Here is a 14,706-nt window from a genome sequence, read left to right on the forward strand (position 1 = left end):
GAGGCGTTGTGTGCGCTATTTGAATATTTGAATATTCATTTCACTTTCAGTGTGAACAGGCCTTTACCTTTGCCAGAAAATAGGACTTTTTTGTTGTTATAAAAACAAACAAACAAACAGAGAAAAGTAATGCAAAAGTAGCGTAACGCATTACTTTCCATAAAAAGTAACTAAGTAATGCAATTAGTTACTTTTTAAGGGAGTAGCACAATATTGTAATGCATTGCTTTTAAAGGTAACTTTCCCCAACACTGGTTATTTCATACGTTTCAACGCACTTAAATGTATTTTTAGTATGATTGTTTTGACTAAGTAACATTGCTGCGTTATCCCACAATTTCAATTCGTCAAATAAACCTGTATGAGTAGTAATTCAACACTTGGGGCTATTTTAATAAAATTAAATAAAATAATGTGACTTTGATTGATTAAACGTAACTGTAATAAAGTTCAAGTTCAGGGAAGGAGTAGATGGGAACTGGCAAACATTAAACATAACTTTAATCGTAAAATGAACATAAACAACAATACAAAAGCAGCATGTATAAGCATAATAAAAACAGCTAAAATATCCCAGGCCTGGTCCTCTCTCGCCCTTCATTGTTGTCATTCTTTCCAGATCTCCTCCAATGGGACTCAAGACCGGTGTGTTGCACAGTTGTCTTTCACTCCACCAGCCTTGTTTCACTTCCACGTACAGCTCTCAGTCCCACCCTGCCGCATACTATAGTAACATTACTAAAACTTTAATACATAGCTCATCCATGAACATGATTTCTGCCTGAGTCCTGTCGGATTGCTTTCCATCGGCTGTGGAGGTGAAGACGACAGCTCCCATGATTCCACACTCATTCAGGGCATCATCAAGCCATGCTTTGTTTTTTGTTTTTTTGAATAAGCCACCTCTGTTGGCAAAACTTGCATAGGCTGTGTCCGAAATCGCCCCCTATACCCTTAAATAGGGCACTATTTGAGGGGACAGCCATTTGGTGTCCGAAATCATAGTGGATGTTATCAAGGGCACTCATTCAATCCCACTATGCACTGCAATAAGGAGTGTACAACTGATGTATGCTCAACCATAATGCACTGTGAGAGTCGTGCGGCGAATTAATTCCCACGTCTGACCAGAAGATGGCGCCCACAGCTGAACCATCCATCAATCCATTTTCCAAACCGCTGGTTAAATGTGGCTACAGCGTAATATCATACAGGTATAAATTCAATTTTAATTGATTATTAAATTGTTTAATTAAGGTTTATATGACAGAGTTCAAGATAAATCTTTTCATCCTACTACTGGAGCTGCCAGTTTGCTAAGATTCAAATTAAACGTCAAGTACACTCATTCCCCTAAGTGAGCTATATTAGTGGACTATGTAGGGAATAGTAAATGAGGGTACAGGGGGGCAATTTTGGACACAGCCATGCTGTGCCTTTAACAAATGTGCTACAGGAAATAATAGCCACTAATGAGCCACATGATTGATATTTATGTAGCCTATTTGCTCTTAAATGGCTGAGAAGGATGGGGTTTTTTTTTCATTCAGAGATACCATCATTTCAACCAAACAACCTATATATATATATATATATATATATATATATATATATATATATATATATATATATATATATACAGTACAGTCCAAAAGTTTGGAACCACTAAGATTTTTAATGTTTTTAAAAGAAGTTTCGTCTGCTCACCAAGGCTACATTTATTTAATTAAAAATACAGTAAAAAACAGTAATATTGTGAAATATTATTACAATTTAAAATAACTGTGTACTATTTAAATATATTTGACAAAGTAATTTATTCCTGTGATGCAAAGCTGAATTTTCAGCATCGTTACTCCAGTCTTCAGTGTCACATGATCCTTCAGAAATCATTCTAATATGCTGATCTGCTGCTCAAGAAACATTTATGATTATTTTCAATGTTGAAAACAGTTGTGTACTTTTTTTTTAGATTCCTTGATGAATAGAAAGTTCAAACAGCATTTATCTGAAATGCAAAGCTTCTGTAGCATTATACACTACCGTTCAAAAGTTTGGGGTCAGTAAGAATTTTTATTTTTATTTTTTTGAAAAGAAATTAAAGAAATGAATACTTTTATTCAGCAAGGATGCATTAAATCAATCAAAAGTGGCAGTAAAGACATTTATAATGTTACAAAAGATTAGATTTCAGATAAACACTGTTCTTTTGAACTTTCTATTCATCAAATAATCCTGAAAAAAAATATTGTACACAAATATTTTGTACAATTGTACACATTAAATGTTTCTTGAGCAGCAGATCAGCATATTAGAATGATTTCTGAAGGATCATGTGACACTGAAGACTGGAGTAATGATGCTGAAAATTCAGCTTTGCCATCACAGGAATAAATTACTTTGTGAAATATATTCAAATAGAAAACAGTTATTTTAAATTGTAATAATATTTCACAATATTACTGTTTTTTACTGTATTTTTAATTAAATAAATGTAGCCTTTGTGAGCAGACGAAACTTCTTTTAAAAACATTAAAAATCTTAGTGGTTCCAAACTTTTGGACTGTACTGTATATATATATATATATATATATATATATATATATATATATATATATATACCTATATATGTACACATACATATACAGGTGCTGGTCATATAATTAGAATATCATCAAAAAGTTGATTTATTTCACTAATTCCATTCAAAAAGTGAAACTTGTATATTATATTCATTCATTACACACAGATTGATATATTTCAAATGTTTATTTCTTTTAATTTTTCAAATTCAGTATCTCAGAAAATTAGAATATTGTGAAAAGATTTAGTATTGAAGACACCTGGTGCCTTTAAATGGTCTCTCAGTCTAGTTCTGTAGGCTACACAATCATGGGGAAGACTGCTGACTTGACAGTTGTCCAAAAGACGACCATTGACACCTTGCACAAGGAGGGCAAGACACAAAAGGTCATTGCAAAAGAGACTGGCTGTTCACAGAGCTCTGTGTCCAAGCACATTAATAGAGAGGTGAAGGGAAGGAAAAGATGTGGTAGAAAAAAGTGTACAAGCAATAGGGATAACTGCACCCTGGAGAGGATTGTGAAACAAAACCCATTCAAAAATGTGGGGGAGTTTCACAAAGAGTGGACTGCAGCTGGAGTCAGTGCTTCAAGAACCACTACGCACAGACGTATACAGACGTATGCAAGACACTGCTGTCGCATTTCTTGTGTCAAGCCACTCTTGAACAACAGACAGCGTCAGAAGCGTCTCGCCTGGGCTAAAGACAAAAAGGACTGGACTGCTGCTGAGTGGTACAAAGTTATGTTCTCTGATGAAAGTAAATTTTGCATTTCCTTTGGAAATCAGGGTCCGAGAGTCTGGAGGAAGAGAGGAGAGGCACACAATCCACGTTGCTTGAGGTCCAGTGTAAAGTTTCCACAGTCAGTGATGGTTTGGGGTGCCATGTCATCTGCTGGTGTTGGTCCACTGTGTTTTCTGAGGTCCAAGGTCAATGTCAATATATATATATATATATATATATATATATATATGCAGCCTTATTTATGTATAATTATATAAATAATTAATATGTATGCATTTATTGTGTAGCTGTGTATTGTCTACTTATTTGTGATTGTGGATGTCTTCCCGTTACTGTCGTGATTTACCATGAAAACAGTCTCTGTGATTTTAAGTATGCTGCAAAAGACTATATCTCTAAAAGCTTGAAAAAGACACAAACCTGTACACAAACACTGCGAGTGCAATCACAGAAAATATGAGTCACCACCACTGTACACACTCCCTTCCCTGTGTGTATGTGCATGTTGGTGCATGTGTGTGTAAACGTGCATCCATTCACACGGCCTTGATAAGGCGTAAAGCTTACAATTGTAAACAGACCGACATGCCGCAGTGGTTTAATAAGGTAAAAAAAAAAAAAGTATGGGTTCAGGTTTGTGTACATGCTTCCAGTTATTTACTTTCAGTAATCCTCACAGCAGTGTCTCTAATCCAAGGCTTTTATGAATGTGCAAAGCACAATAACAGACATTACAAATTGATTCAGATCTGATTCACCTCAAATGCCTTCATGCACTTGTTACTCAGATTGTTTGCTGTAGCACTGATGATGAACATTAACCGAATGTTACACTCTTAAACGGATAGTTCACCCAAAAATTCTGTCATCATTTACTCATCCTCAAGTAGTTCCTGTATGAGTTTCTTTGTGTTGCTGAACACAAAGGAAGATATTTGGAAGATCTCGCCCCCCATTGACTACTATAGTAGGAAAAATAAATACTATGGTATGAGGTGCGAGATCTGTTTGGTTACTGACATTCTTTCAAATACCTTGTTTTGTGTTCAGCAGAAGAAAGAAATTAATACAGGTTTGGTACTACTTGAGGGTGAGTAAATGATGACAGAATTTTCATTTTTGGGTAAACTATCCCTTTAAACTTTAGAACTTTTTTACACTTTCATTTTTTAAGTGCTTTGCAATAATCAGCTACATGCCTTAATTAAAAAGAGCATTCCACATACACTGGAATACTACAGAATTATATAATACAATATTCTGTATTCCAAAGCATTCTTGAATTACAATCATTTAAGTTTGGATAGTGCATTTTCATTTCTATGCTCAAAAATGGGGGGTGACAGTTAAGAGGATAAAGCATGAAAACTTGGACAAACTTGCATGATATTTTAATCATGCTTTTGTGTAATTTTTTTTAAATCTCAGCCTCCCAAACCTCTTCTTTTATCCACATATCAGGAATATGCTTTATCAGAAAGATAGCACTTATTAAATTTGCTTAACAATAAAAAAAGCATCTGCAAAATGATTCAAAGTGACATAATTCTAATATTGTTTATGCACTATACACTTTCAGTCAAATGTCCTTTTATGTTGCTTGCCAACAAAGCTATTGTTACACTTGTTCAAATATGACTCTCTTTTTTGTGTGTTGAAATAGGCTTACCACAAATATTACTTCCTCAATGGCAAAGAAAGAGGTATGTTTATATACCTCCCCAGAAATAGCGCCAACTACAACCCACCAATCATCACCCACGGAGCCACATGGATAACCAATCACCAAGCAGATCTGCGGACAGCCACACCCAGTGGGTGGAGTTGAAACTGTGGGCGAGTCACTAGCAGAACCCTCTGATTTGTCCGCTCGCCGCTAGTGACGACACTTCAACGTGTTTCGCTTGTTTTGAAATGGGAAGTTTGCAGCGCTTCAGTGCAGCCGAGCGTCCGCTAAAGACAAACAAACTGTTGCCTGACGTCCGCGCATGAAGACACGGCGGGAAATTGCCTTTTCCAGTATTTCCAGCTGGGTTTGACAGTTCTGCGTGGGAGGGATATGGATGTTATTCCCATGTGCAGTATATTCCAGGAGCTACAGAGTGTCCTTGACACGGGATACCTGTCCGCACTACCATCTCTGGAGGAGTACTGGCAACAGGTACTGTTTAAAGCACAAACATATGAGTAATAAAAGCAAAGATGCGATTTAATATAGGATTTATTTGTATATAAGATTTCCTAAGCTTACGTTTTGCGTTTAGTTTTGAAAGGAGATAAAAAGCAACACATCTAAAAAACTGAAATGGATGACATGACGCGCTATTAAGTGAAAATAATAACTAATATATTATTATTTATCCGACTTTGATAAGAGATTATACTTTAAAAAGTCAATCTGAATTACTTTTCTTTTTACTTTCTCATGCTACTACAGTATATATGTTTTTTGACAGATGATAAAGTTCAAAAGTTTGGAGTTTTTTTTTTTTTTTTTTTTTTTTGAAAAAGCTTCTTATGTTGTTTTTGCAGCTGTATTTAGGCCTATTTGATCAAAATACAGTTAAAAAACGCAATATATTTAAATAATATTACAATTTAAAATAACAGTGTTTTTAATACATTAAAATGTAATGATGCTTTTCAGCATCATTACTCCAGTCTTCAGTGTCACATGATCCTTCAGAAATCATTCTAATATGCTGATTTGCTGCTCAAGAAACATTTCGTATTACAATATTGAAAACAGTTGTGCTGCTTCATATTTTTGTGGAAGCTGATCCCAAAGTTTTGAACAGTAGTGTATATAACTTTGATATAAAATTACATATCTAGGATTTATCAGGGCTAGTTGTCATACTTTTCCAAAATGCTTAAAAATGACCATATGTACCATGTGAGGAATACACAGAAATTTAAAGAGTTAGTTCACCCAAAAATGAAAATTCTGTCATTAATTACTCACCCTCATGTCATTCCAAACCTGTAAGACCTTTGTTCATCTTCGGAATACAAATTAAGATATTTTTGATAAAACCCGATGGCTCAGTAAGTTTATGTGACTACAGTGGTTCAAACTAAATGTTATGAAGTGACAAGAATACTTTTTGTGCGCAATAAAAAAATAAAAATAAAGACTTTATTCAAGAATATCTAGTGATGGGCGATTTCAAAACACTGCTTCATGAAGCTTCAAAGCTTTACCAATCTTTTGTTTCGAATCAGTGGTTTGGAGCGTGTATCCAATTGACAAAGTCACATGATTTCAGTAAAGGAGGCTTCGTTATGTGATAAATGTTTTGAAATTTCAATGGTTCACCACTGGGAGCCGTGACTTTGGCAGTTTGATACAGGCTCTGAACCACTGATTCAAAACAAAAGATTGGTAAAGCTTTGAAGCTTCATGAAGCAGTGTTTCGAAATGGCCCATAATTAGATATTGTTGAATAAAGTCTTTATTTTTATTTTTGGTGCACAAAACGTATTCTCATCACTTCATAACATTAGGGTTGAACCACTGTAGTCACATGTTTTTAGTAGCTTTCTGGGCATCTGAAAGTGTTAATTGTCTTGCTGGCAATGAAAGCCTCACTGAGCCATCGGATTTTATCAAAAATATCTTAATTTGTGTTCAGAAGATGAATGAAGGTCTTAAAGGTTTAGTTCACCCAAAAATGAAAATTCTGTCAATTATTACTCACCCTCATGTCGTTCCACACCCGTAAGACCTTCGTTCATCTTCGGAACACAAATTAAGATATTTTTGATAAAATCTGATGGCTCCGTGAGGCCTCCATAGGGAGCAATTTCCTCTCTCAAGATCCATAAAGGTACTAAAAACATATTTAAATCAGTTCATGTGAGTACAGTGGTTCAATATTAATATTATAAGTGACGATAATATTTTTGGTGCGCCGAAAAAAACAAAATAACAACTTATTTAGTGATGGCCGATTTCAAAACACTGCTTCATGAAGCAACGGATCATAAATGAATCAGTGTGTCGAATCAGCTGTTCGGAGCGCGAAAGTCAGTTTCAGCAGTTTCAGCAGTTTGGCTGTTTGACACGCGATCCGAATCATGATTCGACATGAGGGTGAGTAATAAATGACAGAATTTTCATTTTTGGGTGAACTAACCCTTTAAGCCATTATTGACTGATACTTGAGTATGGACTACTTATGGTAAGGTAACGGTGTCATTTTTAGCGCTTTTATACTTTATTAGTATAGAAAAGAGCACCTTTAAATTCTGCTAAATTTAGTGTTCCACAGAAGAAAGTCATACAGGCTTAGTGAATAAATGATGACAGTATTTCATTCTAGAATTTTCTGAGCATGATTTCTGGTTGGTGTTTTTGTCACTGATTGCCCTTTTTGTATTTTACAGACTTGTCTTGAGCTTGAGCGCTATCTGCAGAACGAGCCCTACGTCTCTGCAGCTGATCTGAAATCAGTGTGCGAGTGTGACGATCTGTGGAACCAGTTTCTGCAGTGCTGTGGGACTGGAGCGAGCTCGTCTCCAACAGACGCTTCCATCCCCAGGCAGGACGGGATGTCTACTTCTTCCCATTCATCAATCGGCAGCTGTGAGAAGATCATTCCCTCTCCTGATGTGCTCTCACACCCACTGGGTCACAGCGGATCCGAGCAGCAGCATGTCACCACACACATGCCACCGACGCCGCCCTCCTCACCGTCACTCGCTCCTATGGAGGTTAAAGAAGAGGCAGAGGAGGCGAGAGGGGAAGAGGTCAAAGGTGAGGCGTCACCCGAAGGACGAAGGAGAGCTCATCGATGTTACTTCAACGGTTGCAGGAAGGTGTACACCAAGAGCTCTCACCTGAAAGCACATCAACGCACGCACACCGGTAAGCAGTTTCTATGAGGGTCTATAATCCTACCTGTATTTTGACTCACTGTTGCCACAACAGTTTTCTCAGCTTTGGGAAACAAAACTTCTCTCATTTGGATCGTGCTGTAAGTCACTCCAATAAATTGGCCTTACAAAGCATTTTTAAAACTACTCCAAACCCTATAAAGCCTACTTTATCATATTTTATATACAAATACACACATGATCAAAACTTTGCTGAAAATCCTGTTGCACACAAACGTTTACGTTTTCTGTCATCTGATTGATAGTTTATACCTAAGTAAGTAAAAGGCCTTTTAGTACACTGTAAAAAATTATTTTCATGATTTATCAAAACATTTTTTCTTTTATCAAATCAACATAATTAATTTGGTTCAGATAACATAATATTTTGAGTTTCTGTTGATTAAACCAATTGCCTTCATTGTATTAAAGGTGCAATATGTAAGAATTTTGCAGTAAAATATCCAATAACCACTAGGCCAGTGTTATATATTTTGTTCACTTGAGTACTTACAATATCCCAAATGTTTGCAACTATTTGTAAATCATGAGAAAATTGCAATTTTAACCAAGGCTTCAGGACGTGAGAGGAGTCGCCTGTCAATTGCATCATACGTTACCCTCGGTTTCCGGTTTTATTTTGTAGAAACCGTGGAAACACCAAAGATACTTTAATATTTACATGTTTTAATAGACAAGGGAACAACTGTTTTGATATATTTATTGACAGAAAACGAATTATTGTTATATAGCTCAACACGTTTAGTCTTATTGTTTAAACCTAATTTTCTTGATTTTTTGCGAGTACCATGCTTTACCATGCCTCAGAGAAAAACATTATTTTGAGAAGTAGCTAACATAGCATAATCAGATGCAGCTTTATTTTTATTATCAGTAATACAGCATTTTTTCCATCATACAATAAGTTTTAAAATTAATTGCATGCCATTTATCAATACTAGCCATCCAGCATTTAATATATTTTAAAATCGATCTATCTTACTGCAATGTGCAACAGTGTCTCACAGCAGCCGCCGAACGAACGCACAGTAACGTTATAACATTTTCAACACACTCAAATGTATCTAATATGATAAACAGAGCTGCGTTACCTCATACTCATGACCGGAAAAACGAAAGCGGCGCCGGCGACTGTGTCATAATAAAAGTTCCGCTGCTCGTGAGGCGTGTGTTGCGCAATCGCTCCAGCGTCCTCGTTCAGCTCCCACAACACTCGGTCCTGCTCTGCTTCATACTACAGTAACGTTAATAATCGCATCTATTAACACGATTTCTTCCCGAGTCCTATCCCAATTCTATTCCACCGTCCGTTGCGGTGAAGACCACGTCCCAAGATTCCGCGCTCAAACTTGGCGTCATCAAGCTACGCCTTTGTTTTGAATAGGCCTCTAGCGACCTCTAGTGGACAGATAATATTACATTTAACTCAAATTTTTAATTTCAATGAACTCAAAATTTTAAGGCAACCAGGTAACTTACTTTTTTAAGTTAAACCAACAATTCTTTTTTTAGTGTGTAATTGTAAAAATGTCCACCTTCAGGTCGTGATACAAGTCTTTTGCGTAAAATCTTTAACGATTCTTTATAAAGCAAATGTAAGAATAACTTATATAGTTAGTAATATTTCAATATTTACACTTATTAACTGGACTGAAGCAACTTAGGTTTACTAGATTATCCATACGTCATTTCTCAGAAAAATCAAGTTAAAATATGACTATCAAATATGATACATTAGGTTGTTGAGGAACATTTATCTGTACATCTCTTTATCATCAATGATACTGCATTGCATTATGTTTTGCTCCCACAATAAAAACTACAGAGCTTTCATCATAAAATATATAGAGATATCTATATGCATTTTATGTAAGTAGTCTGCTATACTGTTATAGAGATCTCATTGTTTTACAATCTAATTTAATCTTACTTTTTGGCCATATAAAGATCATCAGCTTCACCAAATTGCTCAGTTTGGACTTCAAATTTGTTTGTTTTCTCACTCTGTCATACTATTTGATGTTTCAAGTATGATACGCAACAAAAAACACATCAGAACTTGTATTAGATAGTTTCTAATATTTTGTCTGAAGGTTCAGTATACTGTACCATTTCAAAACTGTTATTTCATATGTCAGGGTTAAAGCTTCACAAAATGATAACAGACTGAGTACTGGCAGAACTACAGCGATTCTTAGGGAATGCATGAACTGATAAAATGTATACTTTGAATGCATTGTAAGTCGCACTGAATAAAAACGTCTGCCAAATGCATAAATGTGAAACTAAACGTCTCCTTTTCACAGTTTCAGTGCATGCATGCACAGTGTGTGTTGATTCCCATGCGGCACTGCTGTTGCATAACGCTCATTGTTTGAATATTTAGTACGCAGAGGCGGCTGTGGCCTCCTCCTCTGGAGGCAAATGTTTGAGTGTGTGTGAATGTGGTTTGGTGACTCCCCACATTCTTGAAATGCTCATTCTTCATGATGCTGTCATACACTCTAGGAACATAGATTACAACACTGTATTCACACTGTTCATCTTGAATACAATCTCAAAATGTTTGCAAAATTTACTGACTTCACTAATAACTAATAAAGATCATAAAGAAACCCAGATCACATCAAAGAACACCTCATAGGCGTGGGCTTACTATTCTTTGTTGGTTTTCAAATGTCCTCTAAATACAAAGTGACAAATGCCTAAAAATAAAACCTTTAAAGAATTTGTGAAGTGACACAATAACAATGTGTGTCCTACATCTTTAAGAATAACAATTCCAAAAGTTTTTTTTTCTTTTTTTCTCGCAACTGTGCCATAAAAGAACAGTTTTTGGTTCCCCAAAGAACATTTCTTAAAAGACCAATTTTTTTTCTTAGTGTAAAGACCTAAAAGAACAACTATAGCACTATAAAAACCTTGTGTGCAATGGAAGGTTTCCATGGATGTTATAGTTTCTTTATGGAACCATCTTGGTCTTGTTAGACCTGAGTACAGCATTGGACACAATGTGCCATTCCATCCTGCAAATAGACTAGAGAGCTGGCTTGGTATCACTGGTACTGTGCTTAAATGATTTGAATCTTACCTTACTGATTGTTCTCAGTTTGTTGTTTTGGGAAACTACAAATCTGAAGTTGGACGGCCATGGTGTCCCTCAGAGATCTGTCTTAGGTCCTATATTGTTTAGCATTTATATGCTTCCTTTGGGGCAAATCATTAGGAAATATGGTTTGGGGTATTACTTTTATGCTGATGATACCCAAATTTACATCAGCTCCAAATCTGGTTTTACTGTCACTTCTACTATTTTCTCGGAGTGTGTGCAGAAAATAAAAACGTGGATGCACCATATTTTTTTAAGTTTAAACTGTTCCAGGACAGAGGTTCTACTTATTGGCTCACCAGCGGTTATTCACAAAGGTAGCCATTTTAATTTGATTATGGATGGATGGTAGTATCGTATTCCCATCTACTCAAGCTCGTAATCTTAGTGTGATTTTTGACAGTCATCTGACGTTAGACGCCCATATTAAGAGAATCACAAAATCTGCGTTCTATCATCTCAGAAACATTGCTAGAGTTAGGCCTTACCTAACCTCACTCTGCCTGATGCTGAACGGCTTATTCACGCATTTGTTACTTCCAGGATTGATTATTGTAATGCACTATTTGTTGTTTTACCTGCTAAATCAATCAAACGCCTGCAGTATATCCAGAATTCAGCAGCACGTGTTCTTCATTGATGCTTCTCCAGACATCTTTTTATAGTGTTTCTTATGAATCTTGATGGATTTGTCATATAATATACAAAGTTTCTAAACTTCCACAACCAATCTCTTCTCATCCCTACCTGCTAATTAATATACATGAGGATCTGTACTACAGTCCAGTGAGATTTCAGTGTGGGTGGAGCTACCTAGAACAACTCCTTAAAGGTGCTAAAGAGGATCTTTTCGTCGACTGAAAAACCAAAGACCATTAGTGAGTTTTTGAAATGAGCGCATGCGTAAGAACAACCCCCCTCCTTCACAGCTCATTTCGAGGGAACGCCTCCCAAAACTCGTGCACGAGTATTGGAACACGAGTGTTTGTTTACCACCGGCATTCGCGGTGTCGTGTTAGTGGATTCATTATGTCGAACTCACCGCAGGTAACTCATAATCTGCAGTTGTTACTCCTGTCGCGTGACAAAAACATTGCATGCGTCGCCTGTGGAGTGTGGAAAGTTACTGGAGCGCGCAGCCGCGCACGTCTTTCACAAGGAATGTCATGGCAGTGATTGACAAGCCAGAGGGCCAATCCTTTACGCGATGATCGCATAAACGATTGGCTGATGTTTTTAAGGTCCTACCTCGTGCACAGATGATGTATATTAATATTATTCCTTTCAGTGCACCTAATAAATAGTCTTTTAATTAAACTAATTAAACTACTTTAAATATTTAATGTATACATTTTTTAAAAATATTACATATTTAATTATAAGTACTTTTTAAAGTAATTATAAATTGACAATAAATTAAAACAATTGCATTTTAAGTAATTATTTTCAATTAACTAAATATGGCTTAGTTAACTGTATAACATTACATGCAATAATACTTGTATATTTATTCCATCACGTCACATGACATGCAGGTTAACAAATAAAATATTTCTTCTCTTTTTAGTAAGTGATTTACTTTGTATTATTTTGAAATTATTTTATTTAATTGTACATTATTACGAACTAAGTAATTATTTGCTTTTCATCAACTCATGGACCCCATTTTGGGAGGCCCTGAATTAGCCTATGCTGTGATGTTATGTTGAAAATAAGACCTTCGGTACTAATAGTGAGTATTGTCGTGTGTTTGTTCGCCCCCTGCAGGTGAGAAGCCATACAGGTGTTCATGGGATGGCTGCGAGTGGCGCTTTGCTCGAAGTGATGAACTGACAAGGCACTTCAGAAAACACACCGGAGCGAAACCCTTCAAATGCAGCCACTGCGACAGGTGACCGCGAGTGTGTGTGTGATCGGACACAGTGTTTCAAACACAGATTTGGAGCTATACGTAATCATTATGTCTTCTTTCAGGTGTTTCTCTCGTTCTGATCATCTGGCCCTTCACATGAAGCGACACATCTGAATGAGAGGAGTGAGGGACAGATACACTGGTACAGCACAAGAATGAACAGAATGTGTGTAAAAATGCCAAAGACCAGCACAGCTGGTTTTCTATGTATTCACTGAGTGTCAGTGTTGCACCTTCTTGCCAATTATATGTTTTCAGCAAAAGGGCAATAGATTTTGTTCCCATGCTGGTGACATTTGACTTGTTGATTCAAGTTATAGCATAGCTATGAATGCATTGACAATGCAGAAAGTCTGGTGCTAAATACATGTTAACATATTTGCAGGCTTTACTAACTGTAGTGTATTAATTTCACTCTGCCTTAAAAATAAAATCATGGTCCGCACAGAAAAAAAATTCTGTTTGACATATTTTATCATATTTAAATCCATATATTACCATATTAAAATCTGTGCCTGCTTTTCCATTCTGTACTGAAAATGATCCACACCACAAAAACTAGTTTGTATTTTGTAGAAATTATATATAAAGAAACTGCACCAAAGGTGTTAGAATATATATAAGATAAAGTTTTATTTTTAAGTAACACTTTGCATTAACACACTGAAAGCTCTCTGCTTTATTGCGCAGCTGAAATGTTTTTATCCAGAGCAGCTATGTATGTGTCCATGTAGGTTATAAGAATACATTTTGAAGAGTAATAAAAGTGTTTTTTGCTGGCTATAGTTTGCAAATGATCTGCTTTAACCAGCAGTTATAGGTTCATTAATTGTGTTGATATTACCGGTAATAAAACCTTTTAACCACCAAAGCAACAAAATTGTTAAGATTTTCGTATTAGTGCCTTAAAATCATCCTCTTGATCTTTGGACAATTAATAGAAGAATTACTTTGGCCAATTAAAGTTAAATTTTAGCCTAGATCCGTTGGATGAAACTGGAAAATCGATGAAAACTATATTTTGTGTCATAAAGACTGAAATGTCTGAATTGTGTTATTAAATGATTGTTACATAAAGAGAGGAACTGGATTTGCTACTGTGTAGTATGCTGTCATTTTGTGGCTGTAAAAAATGCATCAGGACCTTTCATTGGCGGTTTTTGGTTTCTCTGAGTACAGATTGACATGATGTGTAGCATTTTTCATCCAGATGTTTAAAGCCCTGCAGGTGTTACAGAGACGAGGGTGTTCACTCAGGGAATGATAATATGAAATCTGTTACTGTCTAACTGGAATTCAGTATCTTTAGGGGAATTTAATATGCACTCCAATATTATCCCTTGATAATACTTTATGTGCATATTAAGATTTTTAAAGGTTATGAGCTAAACAATGTAACACATTTTACTTTTGTTTCATGCTATTTGAATAATAGTGTGAAATTTGACTTGAGTTTTC

The 14,706-nt window shown here is 35.9% G+C and overlaps 1 protein-coding gene across 1 annotated transcript; it reads left to right on the plus strand.

The window, feature by feature from the left end:
- Positions 1–5,179: 5,179 nt before the first annotated feature.
- klf6b (Kruppel-like factor 6b) lies at positions 5,180–14,345 on the plus strand. Its single transcript, XM_048164876.1, has 4 exons — positions 5,180–5,489; positions 7,718–8,198; positions 13,104–13,227; positions 13,311–14,345. Exons 1-4 carry the CDS (start codon positions 5,388–5,390, stop codon positions 13,360–13,362), a joined length of 759 nt encoding a protein of 252 aa, XP_048020833.1. The 5' UTR covers positions 5,180–5,387; the 3' UTR covers positions 13,363–14,345.
- The last annotated feature ends 361 nt before the right edge of the window (positions 14,346–14,706 follow it).

This window comes from Megalobrama amblycephala, linkage group LG17, assembly GCF_018812025.1.
Source record: "Megalobrama amblycephala isolate DHTTF-2021 linkage group LG17, ASM1881202v1, whole genome shotgun sequence".
In the NCBI taxonomy this organism is placed as follows: domain Eukaryota; kingdom Metazoa; phylum Chordata; class Actinopteri; order Cypriniformes; family Xenocyprididae; genus Megalobrama; species Megalobrama amblycephala.